Source organism: Aulonocara sp. 'chitande type north' Nkhata Bay, linkage group LG22 (assembly GCF_057382095.1).
Source record: "Aulonocara sp. 'chitande type north' Nkhata Bay isolate Kocher_YH1m ecotype deep benthic linkage group LG22, A_spYH_male_GT1.1, whole genome shotgun sequence".
NCBI classification, from domain to species: Eukaryota; Metazoa; Chordata; class Actinopteri; order Cichliformes; family Cichlidae; genus Aulonocara; species Aulonocara sp. 'chitande type north' Nkhata Bay.
The window spans coordinates 11,050,824-11,066,100 of NC_141364.1; the positions used below are offsets into that span (position 1 = coordinate 11,050,824).

The following is a 15,277-nucleotide window of genomic DNA, read 5'->3' on the forward strand; positions in this document are numbered from 1 at the left end:
AGCAGGAACACTGGAGTCCCACCCTGCAGCCTGGCCTGGTGGAGAAAAAGTGCTCATTGCCTGAATCAGCTACGTGTCCACCACCCCCCTGTCTTCCCATCACCTCCTGAAGGAACAAATAAATGGGTCTGGAGGTGCTTGTAGGATGGAGCAGCGGTCGAAGGAGAGTTCCTTAGCAGTCTGATTCCTTGCTAACTTTCAGTTAATGTTGGTCTTTCAGACTCCGGCTTATCAGCTTCTAATAAAGCTACATTTCAAAAGAGCCAAACATTCACACCACTTAATTGAACATGCATGTGGGACTGTGGGAGAACAGTTTAGATTTCTTCATCCATATTTACAGGTCTCACTGAAAGGATCCAGGATCATCTCATCACTGCAGGTTTTTCTTTGGCCTCTCTGTAAGCAAATCTAATTTCATTCAGCTCTAAACTCTAAACTTTTACCATAGCAGTTGCAGTCCAAGTCTCTGGGTGTTAACTGCCCAGTTGTCAGCTTAGAAAGGATGCTATCTTGCTCTCACAAATTGTATTAGTCCTGTCACTTAAAGAACATAAAAATAGTAAAACCCAAACCTATGAAGGGTTGTTTCTGCCATAAGTCAGCACTTTTAAACAAATGATAAAGTCATTGCAAAGGTTTTCCCTTCCACTTGCTCCAGAAAGAAAGACAAAAAAGTTAAGTTCAAGTCCAGTGTGGCGAGGGCTGTAAATGTCTGTTAGACGAGCGTTTGTGTATCGCCGACAGACGCACACAAACACACGGAGACCTCGCTCCCTTTCATAAAGCTTTATTTCACAGATCCCCCGTAACAGGAGGCCGAGGCAGCCGGGCTCATTATTCATTTACATACACTGTGGCCAGTCCTTACCGATGCTCCCCGTGTTAAATAACTCAGTAATTCAAGACAAAAAACAGCAAAACACACACGCACACACACAATGCTCAACTTAAGGTAACAATAACAATATCATAGCGATGGTAATAATAACAACCATTGTCAAATATTATGTATTTCCAGGATTTTATACTGCATTTTCTAAAATTTGTTACACAGTCAGTCATCTTTAAGGTGCACCATAAAATCTGCATGTGACGTTTCGGTAAAACTTGACAAAAATGCTGCACCAGAACACGCGGTGAAGACAGAGAATACTTAAGCTTTTTATGTTTTTTTTTTTTAAATGTTTCAGATGAGTTTGTTTGTTTGTTTTTTTCCAGCCAGTTCTGCTCCTCCTTGCTGTCCCACCGCTGTGGATACCGTGGATGTGGAATCAGCGCAGGTGAACGCTGGTTGTTTTGTTTGGCACGCTGTTTTATAAGCCGCTGTGGTGTGGCATGAATCTCATAGCTCAAGCAGAGACGAAAGGCGCGTCTTCGTGGATGTGTGGCGACTCACAGGACCTCTGCGGAGGAGGAAAAGAACAAAACCAGAAGCCTGAGTGTGAGTATCGTTCGTTTTATGTTTAATATGTTCGATGAAAATGAGACTCGTTGTTGAAGGGTGCCAGATTGATTTCGGATGAGGGGACAAGTTTTCAAAGATTGAAAAATAGGTTTTAGGTCCTAAATCCTGGGATTCTGTTCTGCCATGATCGATCACAGGAGCTTAATCGTCAAATTAATGAATTTCTCTATCTCAATAAATCATGGTCAGTCCTCCAAATGATCTCTGCTTATTGAAATCTTCATTAGTGCCACTGAAGTCGCCTGAGACTGAGCTATTGCTGCAGCCTTGCACGCTCATCTCTGACTTGATCGTTCTTGGTGGAAACCTGGCTGAACAGAGGTGCTGAGATGACGTGCTCCAGCCTGCACTTATCCCAGCACCTCTGGCCCTGTGGCAGGTTTCAGCAGGACGATGCTGCCTAAAGGACCCTAACTAAGACACACCCACTTCACTCCACACTGCTTCAGGAAATCATTCCTCCTGTTCTCCATATAACTGAACAATAATTCTTCTTTCTGCGACAGGTGAACTCACCCTTCACACACAATTCTGTGCAGCTGCTTCTTAGATTTATGTGTAAATATGATTTATTAATGTCATTTGAATGTTTCTCTTGCCCAACCTCAGTCTTCTTTTCTACTCTTCTTTAACTTAACCTCAATTTAATTTCCTCTGGCACATGCTGGCCCAACATGTTCATCAGAGGCGACTGTCATCCAGGAATTCCTCAAAAATAGATCCGGACGCTTGTGCAGATGATGTGCATCACGTTCAGAGAATTCCGTACCTCATATTAAACTCCTTCTATATTCTAATATTCTAATGTTCTTAAGCTAGCAGTGGTTTTATGTCTCACTTCTGCCACACTGGGTTTGGTCCTCGATTCTTATCCGAGGGTGGCGTGTTTTCTTGTAAAGTTTAGCTAATAATGGAGCTGCTGTTACCATGAGAAACATTCTTGTGCAGCTGATTTGTAAAAGTAAACCTACTCCTGCAACAATAACACAGTGTTGTTGGGCAGATACAGAATTGTAGCCTTGTTACATTAGCATGCTAATGTTTACCATATGTCTTAGAGTAGATGGGCAGGACTGATAAGCAGCCACCCTGTTGCTCACATTCCTGTTTGATGTTGTGTTTCTGTACCTGCGACATGCTGAGGCTTCATGGGGCCTGTTTTCATCAAGAAGGGCTCTCCTCCCTCGAACGCCATGATCGGCTCACTCACCAGCCCGCTCTGCTGCTGGCTGGGGTTACCGCTGCCGCCGCTGTTGTTCAGTTGAATGATCTCCTCGAAGTCAGTGCCGTTGGCTGAGACGCCGTTTTGGTGCACGGAGGGCTGGACGCCGTTTACAACAACAGGGCTGGAAACGTTTTGTGCTGGGTTGAGCACCGATGCACTGGGGGCCTGCAGGTTTCCAGGAGCTGCAGAGAAATTCGTGGACAAGTAAAGGACATTAACAACCTTTTCAGATGTTTACAGAATCAGTCTAACATTTGGACACATCTACTTATTAAATGCAGCCTTTTCTTTAATATTCTTTAGTCTCTGTCATATGTAAACTGTTAAAATAGCCAAGATCTACCAAAATCTCAAATAACAAGATTATTGTATGTGCAGCTAATCGCTTTGAGACAAAACTTCATGCTTCCTTTTGCATTAAGAGGTCAAGTTTAGAGAGTTTTTTTCTACTTTTGGCTCTTTATGATTTCTTTGGGTCAGTAAAAGTAGTTTTCCCTAATGATTCAGTTAGGTTGGACATACTGGTGGACATACCGCCCACAAAACATTTCTGCTCATGCCTAAGGTGTCGCAGCTTAGACAAAAGTCCAGTCCTGGAACAGGAAGGGAAGAAGCTGATGCAGGAAACAGATACCGGAGGTTTTATCAAAGTATATATCTGCAGGAATCTCCTGCAGGGAAATCTGCCAATGTCTGTGTTTTGTGTCCGGTTACAACAAAGAGGAGGTACACGACAAGCCGAAACAACAGCACACCCTCCCGTGTCACAACAGAAGGAATAAACTGCCTTTTTATAAGGTCATCTCAGGTTTCACCACACTAACCTACTGTGGTGGCATGCACTAGCATTATATTAGCACTCCATTGTCTGGTGGAACCTCAAAGCCAAAGAAAGAATGCCCATTTATTATATACAGTATATTTCCTGGGTTAGTAATAGACCTTTGGGTTGGAAAAGCCCCAGGTGACAATCTCACAAAGGTGGATATAATCTTTGAAAAAGCCAAAGTAGAAACGTGTGAATGAGTACATGTGTTCTTTTGTGACTGATTCAAAGGTTGACGAGGGGTGACGGTTACCTTTACTCGGCTCTGCGTCCTTTCCGTTGACCTGAGGAGACGCTTTGACATCCCTCTGTGATTGCAAAGAGCAGAGCAAGACTCGTGTTATTCCACAAAGGCGAGCAAGTGTTCAGTGTTTCGAATGAATCACACCGACCTTATCTCCCGCATCGCTCTTCCGAGTCCTCTTCATGATCTCCTCGAGGCGCTGTGCAGATCAGACAGAGAGATCAGTGCTCTTGTTTTTCAGCTCGACTGTGAACTGTCTGTGACTTTCTGAACTCTCTACAGATGATATTTTTCTCTCTTTGGCCTCACCTTCTTCCTCTCCAGGCGCTCCTGCTCTTCTTTCTGGAAGTGCTTCTCCCTCTCTATGCGCTGACGCTCGGCCTCCTCGCGGGCTTTTGCTTCAGCTTCCTCCCTCTGAAATAAAGAAGATACAAATATGAAGCAAGTTTAAACGTTTTTCACAGTAAAACTAAAGAAAAAGAAGAATAAGCGTCCCTCCTGCTCTAAATCTTACCAAGTAAAAGTTAAAGGTGACCGAGGGTTCAAAAGGGAACGGGATATTAGCCTAACACTGTCCACACAGCTGTACAACATATTATAGGTAGTGTAAAGGTAGATTTAATAAGAAAACTTTAGTTTAAATGTACCTAATAAAGTAACATACAGGTAGAAATAAAAGAGAGGCTATATATGAAACATATTTTCTTGTATTTACAAAACAATGCACTATGACTTTTTGATGTGACTACAGCTGGAATAAGCTGTGATAATACGGCTGCAGTTTGGGGAGGGCCTCGGAGAGGACTGGCAGTGCCTACTGGGCCAGTAAGATCCCCACTTTCTGAAGACAGCCATGAGAAAGGACATTTTCAAAGCCAAAGCAAAAGCCAGAGTACCCAGAGAGAACCCACACAAACTCCACAAAAACTCACGCCAGCCTGATGGTGGACCTGAACTCAGACATTTTTGCTGTGAGGCAACAGTGCTAACCACCGTGCCACCATGCAACATAATGAAAATAGCAAATTAAATAAGCAAACAAGCTCATTTGTGCTATAAACGCTGCGATTTATCTGGGTGATTGTGGCTGTAACAAAGCTGTTTTTTAACCCGACTCTTCGGCACTTTGAGGCTTTCATCCAGAAGAAAGAAACTCCCTCTGCAAAGGCTGTGAGCTGTCAAATAATATTAAACCAGCCACCTGTTGCATATGTAGACAATTAAAAAAAGAAAGAAAAAAGCTTCTTCGAGCATGACAGATAATGCTTGAGGCCCTTTCTTGCACACATCTTTACATTTTGCTAAAATATTTCAGTTTTGAGTCAATAATTGCTTCAAAAATATTTATGAGACTGACTTCTTATAACCATCTGACACTTGTCATGTGTGCTGCAATCAGCAATCATATGTTGAGTGAGATGGGGCTCCTTACACCATTAAAAAACATGCAAATGAAACCAACTGACCACCAGGGGGCAGCACCTGCTCAGCGTGGTCTGCAGGTCTGCAGCCTTCAGGTCTGACCTCATATTATTTAACCCCCATTACATACTTGACTGGATATTTAAACACACATATGTTTAAAATGCAGCAGTGAAAACAACACAAGGTGTCGTGAGGTGCAGCCAGCTGTTTTTTAAATCTTGCCTGCATCTTCCCCAAGCCCTGCGCATTTTCAGACCATTTAGCTGAACACTTGAGCGAAATGACCTCTAAAAAAATATGAGGCCACTCCACTGTGAAGCAAGCTCGCTGTCAGGGTGGAACAATGGCCTGATTGAGTGGAGCAGGGGAGTCGAGACGAGCTGAGTGCTTCAGGCATGGCGCGCACTGACGCTGCTTATCCAGAGCCGGGCGACCGAGACAGAGGCAGCACAGGCCCGTCGCTACCCTCCACCATCACAATGGCTCCCTCATCGCCATTATGGAGGTCACCAGCTGGAATGTGCCCACAGCAGACAAGGGCCCTCTGACTGTTAGTGCTCATGAGTGACAGCAGCACATACTCATACTCTTTAATCTGCCCAGATGCCAGACAGTCACAGAGGCTGATGTTTGGGCTCACAGCAGCACAGTTTCCTGCACATTAATCTGCCCAGATGGTAAATGGGCTTACTGCATGTGGGGATCACTGGGATTCATGGTGGTTAATGGAAAATTAAAGTGGGGTTTCACAGCAAAGGGTATTTACAGTGGAGTTGATGATCTGTCAGGAACGGGTGTCTGATTCTCACTGGATTACCACAAACACGCCGAAGGGGTTAAAGGATAATTCTGGTTTATTTCAACGAAGTGTATTTCCCACTAATGTGTCCATTGTAGCTCTGTGGGTCACTCTGGATGTATACTATAAAAATGTTCTGATGTTTCAGAACATTATGGCCCAAGTCCATGGAAGCTCGTTTCAACCAGTGATCTCAAAATTTCAACTGACACAATAACTTGAAATTTTGAGTTATTACTCCGAAACCTTTGGAAACAAGCTTCCATACATCCAGTAGACTTCCATACTTTCCCCTTTGACTTTTCTCAGTAATTATGCCTCTGAGCATTTAAATTTAGGGAGAGAAGAGCTCTCAATCAGACAGCACAGCACTGAGATTTTTTAATTTATTGCCTTATTGCTTTTTGATCAGCTTCTAAGTTTCTCTTTTTGCACTGTGATGCTTATTTCCTCATGAACACCCCACCTAACACTTTATTTTTTGCCCATCATGTTAAAGCTTTGTTCTGCACCTAACTCGCACATCCCTGCCTTCTCTCCTCATGTCCTCTGGCTTTTTCCTTTTTCATTAAGTCGCACCTTCTCATTTCCTTTGCCCTACTGCCTGTGACCTGAAAATCAATCTCAGAAAGGATGTCTTGAAATCCTTGAATGTATGTGGAGGACAGAGGGGAGAGGAGGCTTGCAGGAGGAGCCATAATCGAGGATGCACAAGTGGATCCTTTGCACCCTTCAAAGTATGAAGAAACAGCTCAATGCTGAAGGCAGACAAGAGACCTCAACAGAAGTGGTAAACTTTGGCCCATGTGTGCATTTTATCATATTACGGTTATCATGGTGTGATGGAAGGCAACTCGAATCATTGTTCCCCTCCTGAAGCCTTTGTGTGGACTAAATGAAATGTACTGAAGCATATTTATACCAGAATCTATTAATTTTTTTACTGACTTAGCTTAAAGCCCGGGACTAAACCACCATTAAACCCAGCGTTCCTACCTCCTGGACTCACGTATGCACTGGTCTTATTCAAGTTGGAATGACATAATCTGCAGCATCTTAATAACTCCTGTCATCACCCACCTGTCTCTGCAGCCTCTCGTTCTCCTCCTGCTCGACCTTCGCTCTCTCCTGCGCCTCCTTCTCCTCCTGAGCTCTCCTGGCTTCGTCTCTCAGGCGCTGCTGCTCGGCCATGAAGCGAGCCTCCTCCTCCCTGCGCTTCCTCTCCTCTGCCTCCCGGGCCCTTGCCTCCTCCTGCAGGATCCTGAGGAGAAGGTTCTGCGTTACAAGCTGCATTCGCATCAGCGGTCTGTGGCGCCCTCTCCTAAATAATATCTTTTTTGAACGTGTGCCTGAGATGATGCATTTTATTATGTTGTAGGTTTGCTGACATTAAAGCAACTGTGTTGCTTTAATGTTTTGTTTACTAGTGAGTGTCTATTTGGGTTTAGATCACAGCACAATGTTAAGTGTTTATCCAAAATCTGCCTTACAAACTCAGGAAAACATGGTCTGTCATGCATTGTGTTATCATATTTTATGAGGCACACAGTCTGTGTGGACAGCAGGTCTCACTTCTTCTTTTGCTCCTGCTCCAGACGCTCCTGCTCCTCTCTCTCCCGTTGCTCTCGGGCTTGTCTGCGTTTCTCTGCGAGGACGCGAGCGGCCTCCTCTGGGTCGTTAGTGCCTGCCGACGGCCTGCTGCTGGCCGGTGCGGCCGGGGTGGAGGCGGCAGCAGGTGCAGGAGAAGGAGCGGGATTGCTGACGGTGGTCGCCGCAGGTTCTACGCTCGGTACAGTTGGAGACGCTGCTGATACGACCGGCGGGCTGGGAGAAAGAGGAGTGGCCGGTGCGGAGGACACCACGATGGCAGGAACGTTACCCGGGGCTGATAGAGAGGCGAGAAAGAGACGTTTTAACAGTAAGGTCTGATTTAGCATTTAATCAATTTTAAAGCTTCCAGTGTTATAAAGGAAGCCACACAGCGCAGATCACAGCGACAGCGTGAAAAGACATTTTGTCAGACACCATGAGCGAGTACGTCAATCACGCCTCACCACTTTCCTCCTCTTTAAACAAAAGAGCAGCTTCAACATGACGGCGTACTGACAGTCCTCTCCAGACATTTTCTAGATCTATGGTTGTTTCTGTGATTTACACACATCTTATTTGTCACCACAAAGCTGAATCACGTTCTATCACAAAACTAAAGCTGAATTTAAAGATGGCTGCATGTTTCAGCTTCTGTTTTCTTTATCGTTTTCACTGAATAGATGCAATCGGGAATGAAGGAATTATAGATTTGCCTACAAATTGAGCATGACTTGGATGCTTCAATCAGAAATGCACGTTAAAACTTCTTATTAACATCCTCCTGGATGCAGGCTTGAGCATTTGATTTCGACAGGACATCGGTGAACACTCTAGGGTGAGGATTGTGGTTTTATTTTTGCACGTTTCACGGAAGAGTCACAAAACTGTCACTAAATTAATCGTCAAGTTCAGTTCCTGATGCATTCAGGTCACTGTAAGCTGAGCTTACACACACACACACACACACACACACACACACACACACAGATTACTGCATGGTGAATGTCAGCCAAAACCTCCAGGTCACCTTGAAGCCACAGACATCATCAGCGTGATACCCACACTCACTCTTTTTCTCCTCTGAAGTGTCGGGCTGCTGGGGTTCATGGCCCGTTTCCACGGTGACAGCAGAAACCGCCTGGGGCTGCACTCTGGCAGGCGTCTGGGCCCGTTTCGGTCGGGTCTTGATGCCAGGAGGAGGAGGCGTTTTCTTGCCCGAGGCGGTCTTCGCGGCACCTGTTGCTGGCACCAGTGGGGACAGGGGGCGACTTTTGGGGGCGGCAGGTGACGGAGGTCTGTTTTTGGGCCTCAGGGTGCTGAGGAGCAGACAGGAGGTGAAATATGAGCAGAACGAGTACCAGAGATGAGAGAGAGGGGAGAAACGACATTTCAGATCAGTGCAGGAAAAGGTAAAAAGGTTCCCAGCGCTCTACATAAAAAAACAAAACTAGGTCATGTGGAAGTTGGGAGTGACTCAATGTGAAACTCCACATTCAGCCGTCATGAATCTCTGCAGAGAGCCGTCATTTCCTCCTGTGATCATTCAGGAGGAAAACCCGATTCTGTCTGAGAACTGCAAGTCTCACTCTAACAGACCTGCTGCTAGAGTCCAGCAGCGTCTCTTTTAAACGTTAGGTTACTCCACCTTCGACCATCTGCCACACATTAATCTGCTCCAAGGCTAAAGCAGTCTATCTCCCAGCTTCTCGCCTAAATTAACACAGAGTTAATTAACCGTTTGCTTAATAAACCACAGTTTTTGGACATATTTATCTGATGTAAAGCAGGTAATCTGCTGCGATACCTGGTCTCTGGCCTGGATCTCTGGATCGTGGTCGTAGGCGATGCCGTCTGTCTTTTCTTCTGCACTTTCTCTTTTGTGAGAGCGCTCTTCTCTTTTTCATTCTCTCGCTCTTTGTCCTTCTTCTCTTTCTTCTTTTTATCCACCTTGAAGGAAGAGATGAGACAAATAACCAGTTTTTACCTTATTATATAATCGTGTAATTTAAATCCTGCTGGAGCTGGAAAATGAAACCCAGTTCATTATAGCTGCAGTCTTCTGAATGTTATTAGGTATAATACTTTTCATAAGGTTTGTGTGTGATTCATGCTGTGTGCTGTAGAAAGACTCAACAATAGACTCAGTCACCTTTTTCCAATTTGCTTTCCCCTGTTTGGGTTTGTTCGTTATTTGTTAAGTTGGATTTGTTATTCAAGGTTTTCTCTGCATGTAATGTTTGACACCATCCAGTGATGTTTTTATAAAAGGAAGTTTTGTTATTTCTGGGCTTCATTTACCATCCATGTTCATCGAATCACCTCCTGGACAAAAAATGTCTCGTTAGCTGTTGTTTTTATGGCATTAACTGGAGCGTTAAAATTAATTTTACTCCACTGAAAACTAACTAAAACTTTTACTACTCTGTGTACTCTGTACAAGCTATTTTAGCTCCTCCCCCTTTAAGCCAACTGCCTTCTGACTGGCTGCCCCTCACAAGTAGGTTTAAGCAGATGGTGGGTGTGGCCTCTATGGCTGAGATGACCATAATAGGGCTGTCACTCCTGTCACTCATCATTCGAATCCTAGAGTGGAAAATTCTGTCTGAAGATGATGACTAGTGACCTCTGACCTGATCTGAAACTTTGGTCCATTATGACAGTTTTGTTACGATGAACAACACACAACAATTATTTATATGAAGTATTGATTAGAATATGATTAATCCTGATGCAGATTTCTGTTACCATAGCAGGATATCAGGGCTACTTAGTGAAAATGATAATATACTCAAAAACTGTTTAATCCTAATCACGCTCTCCTACCGGGGTGGAGTTTCGGCGGCGTTGGCGCTGGGTGATGTCCGGCGTGCTGGCCGAGGAGACCCTCCAGCGCTCTGCGGTGTTCTGGTGCGGGTGATGATGGGAGCAGGCGTTCAGCGGGCTGGCCGAGGCTGAACGGGAGCAGTGGTGAGAGTCTGAGTGACAAACAAACATGCAGAGAGCGGCAGCAGGGCCGAGGTCACACACACATACAAACACACACCATGCAGGGTGGTAAAAACCCCACGGTGAGGCCACACGGCGAACACGACATGCTGACCCTGCTGACCGACAAAGTGACGGAAGCCGAGCTGAAGGTGACGGATTGATCACACTCAAAACACAATCAAATTTTATTGCTTTCCATTGTAGCTTTATATTTAATTAAAGCATCTTTGCACTTTATGAGACAACACTAGCTCGAGCTACATTTCGCCTCATCAACACTGAATATGAGTTTTACTTAAAAATAGAACAAAATTCTGAAAAAGTAATAGAAATGCACAGATGATGGAGGCCATGTCTTAAAGCTCATGTCTTCCAGAAGGTTTTGGACAATGACACATGTTTGGTAGTTTTGCATCTGTACACCAAGTCAGTGGACTTTAAATCAACCAACCCAGATGTGAGCCAAGTGCAGACTTTCAGCTTTAATTAAAGACATTTAATAAAACTAACTGTCAAGCAATTACTGCCATTTTTATAAGTAGTCCCTCATTTCCAGAGGTTCAAAAGTACGTAGAAAAACTCACTTATGTTTAAATAGAAGGATCATATCCTGGTTGTTTGACTTCGGTGGTGTACAGAGGGGAAATTACAAACTGTCTCTGTCCAAAACCCTGTGGACCAAACTGTGTGACCAAAAGCTCCAGAAAGAAAACAATAAATGTCAGGTTCAGATCACAGAATATATCTTTTCTGTCACTGTGTCCGATTAGGTGAATGTTACATCATAAATTAATGTTGATCTCCAACCAATCGTAGCTTGGCTCTCATGTCATGTTACTGGGCAGGAAAAAAAAGGGACAAACAAACTAAATAAACAATTATGCAACAAGTGACAGATACTGGCAGTCAAAAAAATATCGCAAGAGAGGCGAGTTTGCTTTTTACTTCACTTTGTTTAAGTACCTACTTACAAAACTATTACTATCTCTTATGTTAATGGGTTGATTTTTAACGGGTCTTTTATCCATGAAAAGGCTGCTTTTAGTATTTTTCTTTTGCCTTCTTTACAGCATACCTCTCGTTCTCAATCTAACAAAATGGTAATTGGAATCTCACAGGAATTATCTAAAAGATCTATAAAAAGTTGTTATGTTAACTTCTTTTTACTGAGAAGTATCAGAATAGAGCTCTCTAAAATAAATTTGTTCTATTTATTTTTTACTTTAATATCATGAACTACTGTATGGTTACATTTGTGGTGTTACGGGTCAATCTTGACCCATGTTTTCAATTCCATGCATAGCTCGTATTCATATCAAATCAGATTATGTAGTATTTGCTTGGATTGCTGGACATGTATCGCCATAAGGAGCATTTTCCTTGGGGCAAAATCTTCACCCACTGTCACCTCAGGCTCTGGGTTGACCTTCCGTGAAATGAGCTGCACACATCTTTCCCATACATCCCTGATGGGAGCAAGCTCATCAGATAGTGCTCTAGTATCTCTGTTGTAAAATCTGCTGATATTATTCAAAAGTCTGAAGTAACATTGTTGCCTGGAAAATAGTTCTGCCTGTCGATGTGTCCCAGAGACTGTCAGTGATCTTGTTGCTTGCTGTGTTCACTCCAGCACACCGTCATTCCAAATGTGTCATGGACTGCTTACATCCATGACAACAGTACAAGGCCTCCAACAGATGTTACCACTTTTGGATTTGTATGTTTCGGCAGGAGCAGCTCACACTCCAAGCTATGGCAAGGATTAAAAACAATCTAACAGCTTTGTGTTTTGTTGGCACTGGTTGACATGAAGGGATTTACGACCTCATCATCGTTCATTTTTCTGTCTGTATCATTCAGACTGAGAAGTTTTTGTGATGATATTGTGTAGAACTCGGCATAAATGTACCACGAAGTAAACCAAGGCACAGTTTAGGACAAACATACCACATGCTCCACAAAGGATAAAAAGAACGGGGGAAGATTAGGATCTTATTCCGTTTTGTTTGATTCACAGCAAACAAACTCTTTCCCTTTTATGAAAGGAATGAAAAAAATCACTACAGACAATAAGACGTGTGTGCACAGGAGCAGACGTTAAGCAGAGTAAGGGTAGAAAGGTATAGCAGGTGTCTTACACTCACGAGAGTCGCTGTTGTTGAGGAGGGTGGCGGCGCTGCGGCTGCGGGCCAGGAAGGACAGCGTCGGCGTCATGAGCCGCTCCACGATCCGGCTCTCCCACGGGCTGAGGCGCAGGCTGCGGGCTGACACAAGAGGGCGCTGTCAGTGTCGAGTTAGTGTTACAGCAGATACTCCTCTTACACACTAAAAAACCTCCCACTTTACACTTTCACGCACACTCACACACCCTCTCTACATCCGATGCAGAGTGGAGTTTTTATGCTGCATTCGTGTGCTGCTGAAAACCTCACGAAAACACACACATGAAGCCGGATGAGGAAATGTTACCTGGTTATGATGTAAACACCTGTAAATAAACACCTTCATCGTGTGTTTATTTAGCCAGACAAACCCTCAGACCGTCAATGTGTTTGTGTCTTCAGGGTTTGAATTCTCAGACAGGAATAAAATGCAGATTAGTCCACAGGATTTTACACGAGTTTCCACCTGCACCTGAATGCAAGCTCAGCTACGGAAACATTTCTGGGAAGCATCAACGCTCACTGGTTGATTCGAATATCAGCAGGTGGAACCAAGAAATTAAATATGATTAAAATTCAATTTTTATTTGATTTATAAATACTTTATTCCAAATCGCTTTGTACAATAAAATCTGTTCTTTTTGTTGGGGTTTGGTTCCCAGCATCCTGTGAGTCAAAAGCTCTGTATGATATCAAACAGGCATATTATTTACACGATCACCTGCACACACACCTATAAGCGAGTGCAGAAGCCCCACCCACCTGCTGTTCAAACCTTTGGTTTGCAACAGGCAGCCAATCAGAGAACGTTCTCCAAAGAGTAGATAATAATGGATAAACTGGAGGCCTAAGAATTAATATATGATTTAAAGGTAAAACTTCAACAGGAAGAAATAGAGCAACTGTAGGAACTATTTTCAACAGCGGATTAATACTCATTTGGTGTTCTGGAGGGAATAGTTTGTGGCAGCACTCTGACGGTAAAAAAAAACTGCATGTCACGGAGATTTTGAGCAACAATGGAGCCCCATAAAGCAGTTTATTCATGGGATTTGTGAACAATAGGAAAAATAGGAAATCCCCAGACTCCTGAGCTCAGTGCTTCTTTAGCTCTGACCGCTGAGGTTTAACTCATCCAGTGAGTCTTACTGCTGCTGAGAAATGTTTGGTCAAACTCCAGCCTGCCTTTCAGACATGATGAGACTCAACACTGAAGAGAAGTCGTACAGGGTGAACGCCTGAACATGTTGTGCACAAAGACATCAAATATTAAAAAAAACAAAACCCACACACACAGAGGAGTGTCCCCAGTTCATTTTTACGACTTACCACTCAAAAACAAAGGTAAGACCCACTTTGGCCATTTACACGACCCCACACTAACTGCTAAGGGCCCTCAGAGTTTTCTGGGTTCTGTGCTGTTTGTCCTGCAAGCACAGACGCACTCCTCCGACCTGAACATGGCTCTGCGTGCTTCTTTAGCGAGTCTCATGTGATAAAGGGTCAGCGTGCAACAACAGGAGGATATAATCCAACAGATTGTAATAAAGGGTGGGAGAAAGAAAGAATAAATGGCACTCACAGGAGCGCACGTACACGTGGTTTGAGTCAAGGTTTGACGATAAAGACGTATACAGATAACTGGGTGTGCATTTTAATACATACAGAACAAAGTAAAACTGGGCGGTGTATGTATATGCTGAAACTAAAACAGCAAACATTGAATACAACATTTTTAATGATTTATAGATTATAGATAATGATGATTTACAATATTTAAAGCAGTAAACAGTGTGGCGTTAAAGCACCAATAACAACAATCTAAATATCTAATCAGTTACATAATGACAATTTCTACTATTAATGTTAACATTTTAACATTTAGCCCTCCTTGCTTCTTAGATGGTTTTCTTTCTAATCCATGCAGCATATTGTAAGAAAAACAATGTATTTTTAGTATTTATCTAAATGACTAACACATATTATTACACTGTAACAATATGTAGAACTCTAGAACATTTATTTTTTCAGCATACTGCTGCTAATTAAAGAGGTCTGAGAGGAAACTAGACTCTCGTCAGGGTCAGGTGAGAAATGTAAAGAAGCAGGACGAAGCATGAAGCTTGTGCTCGTTTGCCACGAGTGTGGTAAATGTATCTGTTTTTCCTGGAGCTAAGCTTTAAGTAGTTTTTCCACAATAAATAAAAGATGAATATACTCTGTATTTTCCCTGGCTTAAACTCAGCTGTTTTTCCAGAGAACTTTCTGTGAATAGTATTATTAAACTAAAAGAAACTGAAGTAAAACCACAGCCTTAAAAACATGATGCCACATTTAACAAATGACAGAAGAAAGCAGAACTCGTACTTTCACTTCTACCAGCATCACTTGGTAATTCGATATTGTTATTGTCTCAATAACATCACGTACTGGTGTCAAACATGCAGACCGGGGGCCAAAAACAGCTCAGCAAACTGTATCATTTAAGTGTGAAAACTGGAGTAAACCCCTTAGTTACTGTTACTTTTCAATAATGGTAAAAAACAAAAG

The 15,277-nt window shown here is 43.2% G+C and overlaps 1 protein-coding gene across 14 annotated transcripts in view; it reads right to left on the minus strand.

Moving 5' to 3' along the window:
* Positions 1-776: 776 nt before the first annotated feature.
* Positions 777-15,277, minus strand: part of map7d1b (MAP7 domain containing 1b) — a 54,255-nt gene continuing 39,754 nt past the window's right edge. For 4 of the 14 annotated variants that reach the window (XM_086279315.1, XM_086279319.1, XM_086279310.1 and 1 more), the window contains 11 exons: positions 12,704-12,829; positions 10,401-10,552; positions 9,382-9,524; positions 8,640-8,893; positions 7,560-7,872; positions 7,068-7,248; positions 4,073-4,177; positions 3,912-3,962; positions 3,773-3,827; positions 2,597-2,875; positions 777-1,406 (listed from right to left, as the gene is read on the minus strand). In XM_086279315.1, the coding sequence (XP_086135441.1) occupies positions 1,396-1,406; positions 2,597-2,875; positions 3,773-3,827; positions 3,912-3,962; positions 4,073-4,177; positions 7,068-7,248; positions 7,560-7,872; positions 8,640-8,893; positions 9,382-9,524; positions 10,401-10,552; positions 12,704-12,829 (1,670 nt within the window). In that variant the 3' untranslated portion in view covers positions 777-1,395. The remainder of the gene's footprint in view (positions 1,407-2,596; positions 2,876-3,772; positions 3,828-3,911; positions 3,963-4,072; positions 4,178-7,067; positions 7,249-7,559; positions 7,873-8,639; positions 8,894-9,381; positions 9,525-10,400; positions 10,553-12,703; positions 12,830-15,277) is intronic. The other 10 variants (XM_086279322.1, XM_086279320.1, XM_086279312.1 and 7 more) reach the window with 5 other exon arrangements.